This window comes from Mesoplodon densirostris, chromosome 5 (assembly GCF_025265405.1).
Source record: "Mesoplodon densirostris isolate mMesDen1 chromosome 5, mMesDen1 primary haplotype, whole genome shotgun sequence".
Classification (NCBI taxonomy): domain Eukaryota; kingdom Metazoa; phylum Chordata; class Mammalia; order Artiodactyla; family Ziphiidae; genus Mesoplodon; species Mesoplodon densirostris.
This window is the reverse complement of record NC_082665.1, coordinates 66,610,331-66,625,797: the sequence shown is the minus strand read 5'-3', so window position 1 is coordinate 66,625,797 and position 15,467 is coordinate 66,610,331. Positions and strand designations below refer to the sequence as shown.

General features: G+C 37.3%; 1 protein-coding gene across 1 annotated transcript in view; it reads right to left on the bottom strand.

Annotated features, from left to right (window-relative positions):
* Positions 1-15,467, bottom strand: part of CFAP91 (cilia and flagella associated protein 91) — a 131,462-nt gene that overhangs the window by 52,837 nt on the left and 63,158 nt on the right. The window contains exons 7-10 of the mRNA XM_060099903.1: positions 13,730-13,907; positions 10,382-10,539; positions 8,189-8,371; positions 7,146-7,288 (exon numbers count right to left, since the gene is read on the bottom strand). Of these exons, the coding sequence (XP_059955886.1) occupies positions 7,146-7,288; positions 8,189-8,371; positions 10,382-10,539; positions 13,730-13,907 (662 nt within the window). The remainder of the gene's footprint in view (positions 1-7,145; positions 7,289-8,188; positions 8,372-10,381; positions 10,540-13,729; positions 13,908-15,467) is intronic.

Genomic DNA, 15,467 nt, shown 5'->3' with positions numbered 1-15,467 from the left:
TAAAGACACAGACCTACTTGAGAATGGACTTGAGGATATGGGGATGGGGAAGGGTAAGCTGTGACAAAGCGAGAGAGAGGCATGGACATATATACATGACCAAACGTAAGGTATATAGCTAGTGGGAAGCAGCCGCATAGCAGAGGGAGATCAGCTCGGTGCCTTGTGACTGACTGGAGGGGTGTGATAGGGAGGGTGGGAGGGAGGGAGATGCAGGAGGGAAGGGATATGGGAACAGATGTATATGTATAACTGATTCACTTTGATATAAAGCAGAATCTAATAAAAAAATAAAGAAAAATTAAAATTAAAAAAAAGTAGAAATGAAGGAGAAGTTACAATAGACACCGCAGAAATACAAAGCATTCTACAAGACTACTACAAGCAACTCTATGCCAATAAACTGGACAACCTAGAAGAAATGGACAAATTCTCAGAAAGGTATAACCTCTGAAGACTGAACCAGGAAGAAATAGAAAATATGAACAGACCAATCACAAGTAATGAAATTGAAACTGTGATTAAAAATCTTCCAACAACCAAAAGTCCAGGACCAGATGGGTTCACAGGTGAATTCTATCAAACATGTAGAGAAGAGCTAACACCCATCCTTCTCAAACTCTTTAAAAAAACTGCAGAGGAAGGAACACTCCCAAACTCATTCTATGAGGCCACCATTACCCTGATACCAAAACCAGACAAAGATACTACAAAAAATGAAAATTACAGACCAATATCACTGATGAATATAGATGCAAAACTCCTCAACAAAATACCAGCAAACAGAATCAGGCAACACATTAAAAGGATCATACACCATGATCAAGTGGGATTTATCCCAGGGATGCAAGGATTCTTCAATATACGCAAATCAATCAATGTGATAAACCATGTTAATGAATTGAAGAAGAAAAACCATATGATCATCTCAATAGATGCAGAAAAAGCTTTCGACAAAATTCAACACCCATTTATGATAAAAACTCTCCAGAAAGTAGGCATAAAGGGAACTTAACTCAACAAAATAAAGGCCATATATGACAAACCCACCCCTAACATTGTTCTCAATGGTGAAAAGCTGAAACCATTTCCACTAAGATCAGGAACAAAACAAAGTTGTCCATTCTCACCATCATTATTCAACATAGTTTTGGAAGTTTCAGCCACAGCAATCAGAGAAGAAAAAGAAATAAAAGGAATCCAAGTTGGAATAGAAGAAGTAAAACTGTCACTGTTTGCAGATGACATCATAGTATACATAGAGAATCCTAAAGATGCCACCAGAAAACTACTAGAGCTAATCAATGAATTTGGTAAATTTGCAGGATACAAAATTAATGCACAGAAATCTCTTGCATTCTTATATACTAATGATGAAAAATCTGAAAGAGAAATTAAGGAAACACTCCCATTTACCACTGCAACAAAAAGAATAAAATACCTAGGAATAAAACTACCTAGGGAGACAAAAGACCTGTATGCAGAAAACTATAAGACACTGATGAAAGAAATTAAAGATGATACCAACAGATGGAGAGATATACCATGTTTTTGGATTGGAAGAATCAATATTGTGAAAATGACTATTCTATCCCAAATAATCTACAGATTCAATGCAATCCTTACCAAATTACCTATGGCATTTTTTACAGAACAAGAACAAAAAATCTTAAAATTTGTATGGAGACACAAAAGACCCCGAATAGCCAAAGCAGTCTTGAGGGAAAAAAGCAGAGCTGGACGAATCAGACTCCCTTACTTCAGACTATACTACAAAGCTACAGTAATCAAGAAAGTATGGTACTGGCACAAAAACAGAAATATAGATCAATGGAACAGGATAGAAAGCCCAGAGATAAACCCACGCACCTATGGTCAACTAATCTATGACAAAGGAGGCAAGGATATACATTGGAGAAAAGACAGTCTCTTCAATAAGTGGTGCTGGGAAAACTGGACAGCTACATGTAAAAGAATGAAATGAGAACACTCCCTAACACCATACACAAAAATAAATTCAAAATGGATTAGAGACCTAAATGTAAGACCAGACACTATAAAACTCTTAGAGGAAAACATAGGAAGAACACTGATTGACATAAATCACAGCAAGATCTTTTTTGATCCACCTCCTACAGTAATGGAAATAAAAACAAAAATAAACAAATGGGACCTAATGAAACTTCAAAACTTTTGCACAGCAAAGGAAACCATAAACAAGACCAAAAGACAACCCTCAGAATGGGAGAAAATATTTGCAAACAAATCAACAGACAAAGGATTAATCTCCAAAATATATAAACAGCTCATGCAGCTCAATATTAAAGAAACAAACAACCCAATCCAAAAATGGGCAGAAGACCTAAGTAGACATTTCTCCAAAGAAGACATACAGATGGCCAAGAACATGAAAAGCTGCTCAACATCACTAATTGTTAGAGAAATGCAAATCAAAACTACAATGAAGTATCACCTCACATCAGTTAGAATGGGCATCATCAGAAAATCTACAAACAACAAATGCTGGAGAGGGTGTGGAGAAAAGGGAACCCTCTTGCACTGTTGGTGGGAATGTAAATTGATACAGCCACTATGGAGAACAGTATGGAGGTTCCTTAAAAACCTAAAAATAGAATTACCATATGACCCAGCTATCCCACTACTGGGCATACACCCAGAGAAAACCATAATTCAAAAAGGCACATGTGGGCCTCCCTGGTGGCGCAAGTGGTTGGGAGTCCGCCTGCCGATGCAGGGGATACGGGTTCGTGCCCCGGTCTGGGAGGATCCCATATGCCGCGGAGCGGCTGGGCCCGTGAGCCATGGCCGCTGGGCCTGCGCATCCGGAGCCTGTGCTCCGCAACGGGAGAGGCCACAACAGTGAGAGGCCCACATACCGCAAAAAGAAAAAAAAAAAAAAAAAAAAAAAGGCACATGTACCAAAATGTTCATAGCAGCTCTGTTCACGATAGCCCGGAGATGGAAACAACCTAAGTGTCCATCATCGGACAAATGGATAAAGAAGTTGTGGTACATATATACAATGGAATATTACTCAGCCATAAAAAGGAACGAAATTGGGTCATTTGTAGAGACGTGGATGAATCTAGAGACTGTCATAATGAAGTAAGTCAGAAAAACAAATATCGCATATTAACATATATATGTGGAACCTAGAAAAATGGTACAGATGAACCAGTTTGCAGGACCGAAATTGAGACACAGATGTAGAGAACAAACGTATGGACACCAAGGGGGGGAAGTGGCAAGGGGGTTGGGGTGGTGGTTGGATGAATTGGGAGATTGGGTCTGACATGTATACACTGATGTGTATAAAATTGATGACTAATAAGAACCTGCTGTATAAAAAAATATATAAAATAAAATTATTTAAAAAACCAGTAAAGACATTAAAAATAATGTTTATGATAAACAATAAAAAGAAACCTGATTGGGCCTCCCTGGTGGTGCAGTGGTTGAGAGTCCGCCTGCCGATGCAGGGGATACGGGTTCGTGCCCCGGTCTGGGAGGATCCCATATGCCGCGGAGCGGCTGGGCCCGTGAGCCATGGCCGCTGGGCCTGCGCGTCCGGAGCCTGTGCTCCGCAACGGGAGAGGCCACGGCAGTGAGAGGCCCGCATACCGAAAAAAAAAAAAAAAAAAGAAACCTGATTAAAAAATAAGCAGAATATCTGAATAGACTTTTCTCCAAAAAAGATATACAAATAACAGGAAAAGGTGACAAAATTATTAGACAAATACAAATCAAATCCGCAGTGATATATCCCCTCACACACTCTAGGATGGCTATAATACAAAAGATGGAAAATAACAAGAGATGGAAAAGATGTGGAAAAATTGGAACGCTCATACATTGCTGCTGGGAATGTAAAATAGTGCAGCCACTTTTAACAGTCTGGTAGTTCCTCAAAATGTATAATATAGAGTTACCATGTGACGCAGAAATTACTCCTAGGTATAGACCCAAGAGAACTAAAAAACATGTAGATGAATGTGCATATCAGCACTATTTATACAAAAATAGACAAAAAGTAGAAACAACTCAAATTTCCATCAATTGATACGTAGATTAACAAAATGTGGTATATCCACACAATGGAATATTATGCAAGCCTAAAAAGTAAGTAAATACTGAGACATGCTCCAACATGGATAAACTTTGAAGACATTATGCTACATGAAAGAAGCCAAACACAGAGGGCCATATGTTGTATCATTCTATTTATATGAAATGTACAGAATAGGCAAATCCATAAAAAGAAAGTAAATTAGTGGTTGCCAGGTGGTAGGGGGAAGAGGGTAATTGGGAGTGACTGCTAATGGGTATGGGGTTTCTTTTGGGGATGATGAGAATGTTCTGGAATTAGACAATGTTGATGGTAGAACAATCTTATAAGTATGCTAAAAATAACTGAATTGTATACTTTACAAGGGTTAAATTTATGGTATGTGAATTATATCTCAAAAAAAGTAAAGGATTCATTTGGACTTCCTGAGACAAATAAAAACTGAAGGAGTTCATTCCCAGCAGACCTGCCCTGTAGTAAATGGTAAAACAAGTTCTTCAGGCAGGAGATAAATGACATACGTCAGAAACTTGGATCTATATAAGAAAGGAAGAGTGGAAGAGATGGAATAAATAAAGGTAAAATGAAATATTTTTTATTTTTAATTGATCTAAAGGATAACTGTTAAATCATAGTGATAGTAAAAATGTATTCATAGTAAATGATATGATAGTAAAAATGTATTGGGTGATTATAGCATATGGATCAATGAAATGAATGACAGCAATGTCACAGGGACAGTAGGGAGGAATTGGGAATAATCTACTATAAGGTATCTGCATGACATGTGCAGTTATAGTATTATTTGAAGGTGGATTTAGATTATTTTATATGTAAAATCACATATACTATACTAGTTCACAAAGCAAGCCTCACTAAGTTTCAAAGAATAGGTATCATACAGGCTAAGATCTCTGACGATAGAGCAACTGAGAAATTCATTAGGAAATTAATTACAATTTCTGCACATTTGGACATTTTAAACACATTGTTAAATACTCACAGGTCCAAAAATCACAATGGATGTTTAAAAAAATTAGATATTAATAATAATGCAAAACTATATATCAAAACTAATGGAATGTACCCAAATCAGTGTTTTGAAGGAAATGGTTAGCTTTAAATATCATATAAAACTGATGAGTGCCTGAAAATTAATGAGCTACATGTCTATTTTAAGTTAGGAAAAGAACCACAAAACTAACCCAAAGAAAGTAGAAAGAAAGATAAAATAAATATGAGTGGGAATTAATGTAATTGAAAAAAATTTACATAGAGAAAATCAACAAAATCAAAAGTTCAAATGTTTGAAAAAAAATACCAAGAAAATAAACAAGGCTCCAGTAAAATTGATTAAGGAAAAAGAGTAAAAGCACAAATAAATAATATTATGAATGAAAAGAGTGGGCATGATTATACATAAACACTAGAAAGATTTTAAAGTATTGATAATACTATCAACAACCATATGCAAAAAAATCTGAAAGGTTAGGTGAAACGGAATTTGTAAAGAAAATATAATTTACCAAAATGCTGCAGAAAGTTCTGTAAGTTGTAAGGAAATTGAAGGAGTGCTTAAAATTTTTCCCATGAAGAAAACATCCGTCTCAGATAATTTGATATGAATATTCTACCAAACTGAAGAAAAAGATCATCTCAAACTTATTTAAACTCTTTTCAAAGTAGGAAAGAAGGAATACTCCCCAATTCATTTCAGAAGACCTGTATAACCCTGACACCAATGCCACATATAGTCAAACTGAGAAAGAAAAATAAGGCCATTTCACTCATGAATACAGAATAAAAATTCTGAACAAAATATCAGTAAATCAAATCCAATAACATATTAAGAATAATACATCCTGACCAAGTTATGTTCCTAATAAGTATGTGAGGACAGATTAATATCTGTAAAAAACTATAAATATTCCCTATTACAATAATAATTTTTTAAAGAAAAAATATATAATTATCTCAATAGATGCAGACAAAACATGTGATAAAAATCAACATAAACACACGATTAAAAGCTTCAGTGAATTAGGAATAAAAGGGAACTTCCATACTCTAATAAAGAATATCTACAAAAAATCTTACAGAAAGTGAGAAAATAATGAACATAGAATTCAGAATTGGTAAATGGAAATGGGGATTATGTGGGAAAGAACCACACAGATATAAGTAAATGATTGTCAAGGTCCTAAGTTTTATCTTGAGTGTGGGCTCCCATGGATCTTTATGCTACTACTAACTGAACAAACAAACATACATGGACCAGTGATGAGGGTATGTCTTAAATCAGTGAGTCTCAAAGTGTGGTTCCTGCAGCATCAGCATCCCCTAGAAACTTGCAAAAAATGCAAGTACTCCAGCCCCACCCCTACTGAATCAGAAACTTTGGGGATGGGGCCCAGCAACATGTGTTTTAACAAGCTCTCCAGGTGATTCTGATGCAGGCTAAAGATAGAGCACCACTGTCATATACTAAGGATTCAAATGTATCCAAGTGTGAACACCTATAGTCCAATTAAAAAAAAGAGAAAGCCAAGCTGACGGATGAAGCTATACAGCTGGCTCATGGGAGATGACCGTCAAACTTTCTCATTTAGCTGAGTTTAAACTAGATGAGTGGGATGCTGAACATGACTCCCTTTCTTCATGATGCCCTGGTAACAAATCTAAAAGGGAGAAAATGAGGCCTATTACACTATTAAAATCAACAGTAATCCTGAACCCTAGAAACTTGTTACACCTCAATGTTGTGTCACATTTTATTGTGTAGATCCAAAGTCAGAACCACTTTTAGAAAGTAGTGTGACTTCTGCAAATGGGGAGAATAACCTCTAAGAGGTTTTCCTAGTTTGAAATGAGGGGGAAAAACACTGATTGGCACAGCACAGGTAACTGGTAGAAAAGTCTAGAGAGGAGAAAGAATGTAGGCTTGTGTGTTGAGAACTACTGGACATTGCTGCCCAAGACAAAGTACAATTTTTGGAGTGTAGTATATCTCTGTAAAAGTCACACTAGAAGCATCTTGTCTTCCAGATAAGAATTATACCTTATGAACCTCTGCCAACTCATGGTCCATCCTTGCAGCCCTCTTTAGAAAACCATCTTTGGTGGTAGTGACTTTTGGTTTTGGAGGTCTGATTCGGGGTTGTGTCACAAAATCTGGGAGACATGACTCAAGTTCGACTAATCCTGTAGGAAGGAAGTACATGTTTAGTATCCGGTACTTAAATACATCATTTGAAAGCATGCTGTTAATTTTAGTAGCTGTTTGCCAAGTGGTTTCATTTAGAATTATTGATAAGGTGTATCTCATATAATTGAATTGTCCCTGAAATATAAAGGAAATTTCTATACAATTAACTTATATTCTTGATGACTTAGATATAAAATAAGAAATGCACTCTAAAATGAAAACATTGCCCTACAAAAATGTAACATTCCACAATAATAGACAGAAAATTAATGATCATATGAAACATGGCACCACCATTCTAAAGTAGATGTACACCAGGTTATCATATTCAGCTCTGGAGATGGTCAGCCAGAGGTGCAAGTTCAATTGTATGACCATCAACTCATGATCTTGGCCATGTGATACTCCAACATCTCAACTGAAATTTAAATAATTTTAAAAAGCCTCTCTTGGACTTTATAACAGGTATAACCCTCTCCACTAATTTATCCCCTACTTATCCATCCCCTTGCCCACTAGTTTTCTGGCATTTCTTCATAAACAGCCGATTTCATTATATATTTCTTGTTTGCTTCACAAACCTTGTATAAAATCTTTTTCTATTTCATTTTTGCAAAACTTTGATTTTACTGACATTAAACCTGTTTAAATATTTAGTAGTTTACTGACTTTACTCCTTAATAAATTGTTGCACAGTGTATCCATTTATTTATTTGGGTCTTAGCAGTTTTTATTGGTTTCTATGAATACATATTATTAATAATACTAAACATGTAATTGCTATTTCTTGCAAATATTTTAATTTTTGATTAGCTTTTAATCTAAATATATTTCATATATTTATATTTCTAAAATAATCCTCTTATACTAGACTTGTAATTATGTGAATTTCTTACCTTCATAGGTGTTGAGATAGTGGTTTTTTACTACAAAGTGCTCTGAGTTGTTGTCTGTGAAACGACCAAGGCGAGATAGAGGTCCATAGACCTGTGATGCATAATCAGAATAATCCTTGATGATATTTCTTCTCTCCAACTTCCCTTCTATATTCTTTCCCTTTCCCAAAAGTTTTCTGATTGCTAAAATAAAACATACCTCCATGACTATCTCCAAAATATTGTTCTGAATGGTCCAAATGCAGACTAGTAAACCATAGTTTTATTCACAGGAAGGCTACTGAACTGAATGAATTTCATTATGATCACTCACTGCAGCCAGAACACTTAAAACATAGATCTGAAATCTGTGTGATCCAGATTGTCATGAGACAGGTGGCCATGACAGAAGCTGAATCAGCTAGTGTTCTCAACTGGTACTCATCAAAAAGCTTTTATAACTGCATTCTAAGCTCTGGGCCAGAAAGAGATATTCAATGAAAGTTTGTCAAATGAATGAAAGAAACTCAAAGTAACTGAAAAATACATGTTCAACAGAGACTGAGGGAATTATTCTCTCCTAAGAGAATAATTAAAAGGGAAGGAAGACTACAGGTTCTTCAAAAATTTCTGTCCATCTTGGCTAACACCAGAATAAATCAGAATATATCCAAACTTATAGATTTCAGAATTGTTTGGCAGTCTTAGCTGTACACAGTAGGAGTTTACTCATCTAAGGAGTCAGGCTTACTACTTCCACCTGTTCCTTTTCTTTCAATCCCATCACAGACCCATCCCCTTTTGAAGGCTCTACATCATGCACTCTCAATGGGTGTAAAACAATATTATGAGATTTTGAAGTCACAATTGAAAGAGGTGGTTGCACTTGCCACTGCTGCCTTTTGGATGTTATTTATATTTGATCCTCAGTGCTTCTGTGTGTGACTTGGGATTTCATAATTACATAAAAATAGTTTACATTTTAATAGTTATTTATAAAAATTAGTCAACCCATCATTGGTTATATCTAGTACTGAAAAGAAAAAACCGTTGACTATATCTAAATGCATATCTAGCACCTAGTTAAGTAAAAAGTCATTTTCTCACACACACACAAAAATTCAGGGGCATATAACAGTGAGAACAGATAACAGGGACCGGACTTATATGGGGGTGGGGGTCCTTGAAGGTCTCCCCTGAGGAAGTGACATTTGAGTTGTGCCTTAGCCTGGGTTCCCCCACAGGCAGAACCTGAGACAAAGGCATGCGTACAGGTAGTTTACTTGGGAAGGTGATCCCAGAGGGCAAAAGAGAGGGACAGGAGGAGTTAAAAAAAAAAAAAAAAGAAAGTAAGTCAACCCCTCACTAGTTATGTCAACTACTGAAAAGAAAAAATGTTGACAGTATCTAAATGCATAGGTGCAGCTAGTTAAGTTAAAAGTTATTTTCTCACATCAAGAAAAAGTTTAAAAGTTCACTAAAAATAACTTTTAAGGAATTAACTTAATTTTTTGTAATTGTTTTGCTAGGAAAAATATTTTGAATAATTTTTAATGTGATTACATTGCTATTATGTGTATAAATTGCTAATTTGCATATATAAGCGATGCATTACAATTTTTATAAGTAAATTAATTATATTAAAAGTCACTCAGCAAATATAGCAAATAAAGCTAAATGCTAATAAGTTAAATTTTCTTAATTTATATTTTAATTAAAATTTTTAATGTAGTTATTCTTAATCCTCCACTGACTCCTCTTTTTATGTATAAAGTACAGATATATTTATAGTACATAGACAGATATACAGTATACCTGTGGTATTAAAGTTACATGGCAGGGGGATGAATTGGAAAAAAGATGTCTGAATGTCTTTTTTAGTGGAAACAATGAAAAAAAGGTTGAGAAACAGGGCTCTCTATCCAGGGCCTCAGCCCATGAATATGGGGAGCCCAACACCTACACACACAAACACACACACGCCCCATAATGTCAATAACTTCACTACCTGTTAGAACATCATTACTTGATTTTCTTAGTGAGGAATTTTCCTCCACCCTTCTACTTCTGAGAAATAACTCATCTCCTGTTCCTTATCTATTAACTAACACTAGGACCAAAAAAGAATTATATCACAGTTAAATCAGGTTTGGTCAAAGACCCAAAGCAGAGCCAACTTTTCCATTCTCTTCACAGTTCATACTGCACCATCACCTGATACATGTGTGCGCTGAATCTGTGCCAACTTTGCCTCCTTCACCTCCTGCAGTTTAGACCACTGGGCATTCAAGCACGCCATGTTTACTTCATTTTGATTCTCATCACGCTTCTTCAGCAGCTCTTTTAGAACTTCCAGGCGAATCTCCTGCAGTCTTCAAGTAAATCACAAAACATAAAGAAGTCTACAATCTCTCAAATAGGGTGCCCTACTACAGAGAAAGGGAACACTTGCCATAAACAGAAGCTTCTCTTTGGGCTGGTATCATATTCATGTCTCTTAAAAAGACCACTCTGGCAAAAGTGTGACAAATGAATCGGGGGTTTGGGGTGGCAACTCAACGAGTGAGTCTCTGTATAAGAGGAATATGTATGGGTGTAGTTCTGAAGGACAAAAAAGAGTTTGCTAGGTAGATGGGGTAAAAAAGGGTTCTCCAGGCAGATGGGCCTAAGTGAACAGCAGAATGTTTGTGCATAGTTCCAGGTCGACTGGTATTGCTGGAGGGTTAAGTAATAGGAGGAGTGGCATGCAGCCATAAGTGGCGAACGTGAAAATGCCAGCAGCTGACACATACAGATAATTATTCTTCGCTTCCCTTCCCCTCACCTTCACCTTGTTCTCCCAGGACTACCTTGCTTATGTGTACATATGACTTCAAAATTTGTACTTCAGCCCAGGTATTTCTGAACTAGAACTTCTACGTACTTGAATCTCCAGCTATATCCCCTGACAACCTCAAAAAAACCTCACTCATTCTATTCCCCCAGAAACCTACCCCTTCTCTTGCCTTCTTCCCTCCCCTAATGATTCCTTCTCTAAAACACTTCTTACATCTGTTCCCTAGCCCATGTCTCTGTCATCTCTCTCCTGACTTGGACTCTGGTTGTTAGTCTAGGCTTTCCTCCTTCCAATCTTTGTTCCACATAGCGATCAAGATTTTCCTTTCTAAAATGGAGATTTGAATATTTTACTCTTACTTAAAAATTTACACAGTAATTTATTCAGTCACTCATTTGTCAAATATTTATGCCAGGCAGGGAATAAACAATGGTGGACAAGATAATATACGTTGTCTCAAGAAGCACTGTTCTAGTGGAGTAGACATATAAACCAACATTTACAACACAGGGAGATACATACCAGGCCAAAAGAATGAAAAGACTCCTGTGGGAGAAGAAATGGCAGAGCGCCTCTTCTAGCACTATTCCCAGTTGATCAAAGGGAAGGAGGGGGATGGTGGGGAAGCCTTCCTTCAGGAGCCATTAACTCAGCACTTGAGGATAAACAAGGGTTGAGATTTGCCACATTGACAAGGGAGAAGTGCGGCCTCAGCAGAGAGAGCTGAATATTCTACTCAAAAGGACTAGAGACAGAGCAAACATGTTATACTGGTGGAGGTTCTCAAAGTGAATACACATGGGAGGGTAGGGAAACAGTGACAAGTAAATACAGGGCAGTAGGCGTTTTTAAAAATAAGCACACACCAACAGTCCCCTTTCTTTCTAGAGTTGGAAATCCTAGGTTCAATTCTCAACTTTATCACTTACCTCAGCCTCTTCAGTCATAAAATGGACGTAATAATAGTATCCATCCCCTAAGGTTGTTGTGAACCTTAAATGAGTGAATGTACACAACATGCTAGAACAGTAGTTCTCAAACTTGAGCATACATCAGATAACCTGGAGGACTTGCTATGACACAAACTGCTGTGCCCCGCCCCCTGACTCAGTAGGTCTGGGATGGAACCTGAGAATTTGCATTTCTAACAAGTTCCCAGGTAAGTGCTGATGCTACTCATCTGTGGACCACACTCTGAGAACTACTGGCTTAGAACTTAGCTCAAGCGTGAAATAAGCGCTCTGTAAGTGTTGAATGCTTTATGAATATCATCATTATCATCTCCATCACCATCATCATCATCGATATTATCATCTACCTGATAGCTTTTTACTCATCCTTCTACATACAGCTCAGAAGCTACCTCATCTCAGTAATTTTCCCAAATATCTACCCATCTCAAACAGAACTAACTGTTCTCCTGCCTGGGTTCCCCTAGCTCTTTGTGTATAGAGCAGCACATCACCTGAAGATCCTGCCTGCGAGTTATTGGTTTGAAGGTCTTTCACACCATCCCCACCCACCTGCCCCCTTCCACCCCTCACCCCCTGTTCCAATGGTCCATAAGGAGCTCTGTCGGGGTAAAGCAGTTTCCTGTTTCCAGTCCTGAGGAGGGACTCAAAATATAATTATTAAAATTAACCTCAGTTTAACCAAAGTACTCTTGTTCTCAGGTGATATCTTCATTCTGGCCAGATATATTTTTTAATATTCTTAATGTCCTTCTGACAAGAATATTCCTCTTCAAATTGCAGCAATAAATTTAAATTTCTGCAGACAGGATTGGGTATGTGACACCTACTCTGCCCCAAACACTATTTTCTATTAAATTGCAAGCTTTTACCAAATATCACAGTCTGAATTCAGGGTTAATCAGAAGGTGTTGCAAAAGGATAAACATATTTTGAATTCAGAACCACAGTGAATCCCTAACTCTACTGGTCCCTAGCTTGCTTGCGTGTAAGCACACTGTCAGGGGCTTGGTAGTACTGCTGTGAGCAATGAAGTACCTCAGCACAGCCTGGAACAAATGGCACCCTCAAACTTCCCTTCCTTTCCTTCTTGCTAGGGAGCTGTAATTTTTTGGTCCTCATCATTTCTACATATTCCAGAGACAACCTCATTACTGAAAATACATCAGTTAAAATGACTGAAAATTCAACCAGAAATACCTTAGCATATTATTATTACTTATGTACTATGAGCTCATCTCTTAATTGAAAAGTTCCACTGTTTGCCTTTTAAACAGAAAAATGCCTCATTGGCTATAGCTAGAACCCAAGGTGTACTGACGATGAATCCAGTACCGGGGGAAAGAGATGGGGTCAGCCAGGAGGCTGTTTGATGGATAGGAAGAGGGCCAAAGACTAGGGACCGTGACATTGGGAATGAACAGAAAGGGACAGTTCGAAAGACATTTTGCAGAAATCAGTGGGATTCTAGGTAAGACCCTAAAGAGAAAATGGAAGAGAAGAATCAGAGATGCCTTGAGGAATTGTTTAAATTTGGGTTCCACACTGAACTACACACACAAAGAAGGCATTATACATTTTTATATTATTGGAGAGAAAATTATAGAGCTATTGCTCCTGAAGCCCAATTTCCTAACTCTACAGATTAAGGATTGCTTTTAAACCCATACATTTGGGAAAACGCTCTATAGGTTAAAAGTATTAACATTAATCCCATCTGTGCTGAAGCAATTATCTGGGTGATTAAGGACCTACTTTTCGATCTCCTGCTCTCTGAAGGCCCACTCCTTCCTCTCCATGGCATTCATCATCATCCTCCTCTTCTCAAACTGGGAGGTGTCACTCAGAGGGGGGAGAGTGGCTTCCCAAGCACGCTTCTCCCGGGCACGTTCTATCATCTCTACCTCAGCTTGTCCTGCCGGGAGACCTCGACCTGAAAGATGAAGCAGAACACTTTAGAAACACACAGACAAACTCATGTACCTACCAGTATTTAATTTACTCCCTTTCAGTTCCTGTCCTCTTTAAATTCAAGGGTTATGACAGGATGAAATGATATCAGGATACATCTCCAGATGTGCCTCAGAGTTTATTATCTGCCCTGCACTGTCTCTTGTTAACAATTCAGGCAGAAGACATTTTAGTTACATGTAAGATGCTAGAAAGTATTTGAATATATTAGGTGATTATGAAATAATCATACCTTGGAATGTCCTATATTGGAAAAATCCATATTTTGAAATACAAAGAAATATCAAAATAACTTGCAGAAAGGTCATAGTTAGTACGTGGTGAAACTCAGAATTTGCAAATGGCAATCTGACCTTTATGGTCTTATGTATTACACTATACTCCCTCTAATAAAAACAAATATGAAACAACATGAACTACACAGACAAGCCCACAGCTAATATCACACTCAACAGTGAAAGGCTGAAAGCTTTTCCTTGAAAGCTTTTCCTCTAAGATCAGGAAAAAGAAAATGGTGCACTCTCTCACCACTCCTATTTACATAATACTGGAAGCCCTAGCCAGAGAAATCAAGCAAAAAAAAAAAAAAAAAAAAAAAAAGAAAAAAAAGAAAGAAAAAGGCATGCAAATCAGAAAGGAAGAAGTAAAATCAACTCCGTTTGCAGATGACATGATCTTATGTAGAGAAAACTCTACAGACTCTATCAAAAAAACTGTTAGAACTAATAAATAAATAAAGTTGCAGGATACAAAATCAATACATGAAAATCAGTTGTATTTATACACACCAACAATATCTATAAAAGAAATAAAACTATTCCATTTTACAATAGCATCAAAAACAATAAAATTCTTAGGAATAAATTTAACCAAGGAGGTGAAAGATCTATACAGTGAAAACTATTAAAACATTGATGAAAAAAATTGGGCCTCCCTGGTGGCGCAAGTGGTTGAGAGTCCGCCTGCCGATGCAGGGGATACGGGTTCGTGCCCCGGTCTGGGAGGATCCCATATGCCGCGGAGCGGCTGGGCCCGTGAGCCATGGCCGCTGAGCCTGCGCGTCCGGAGCCTGCGCGTCCGGAGCCTGTGCTCCGCAACGGGGGAGGCCACAACAGTGAGAGGCCCGCATACCGCAAAAAAAAAAAAAAAAAAAAAAAAAAAAAAAATTGAAGAATACACAAGTAAAAAATATATATATATCCCATGTTCATGGATTGGAAGAACTAATATTTTTAAAATGCCCCTACTACCCAAAGATATCCATAGATACATCCCTATCAAGATTCCAGTGGTGTTTTTCACAGAAATAGAAAAAACAATCCTAAAATTTATATGTAACCATAAAAGACCCATAGAGCCAAAGCAATGTTAAGAAAGAACAAAATTGGAAGAAACACACTTCCTGATTTCAAACTATATTACAAAGCTACAGTAATCAGAACAGTATAGTACTGGCATAAAAACAGACACACAGAGCAATGAAACAGAATAAAGAGCCAGAAGTAAACCCATGCATGTGTAG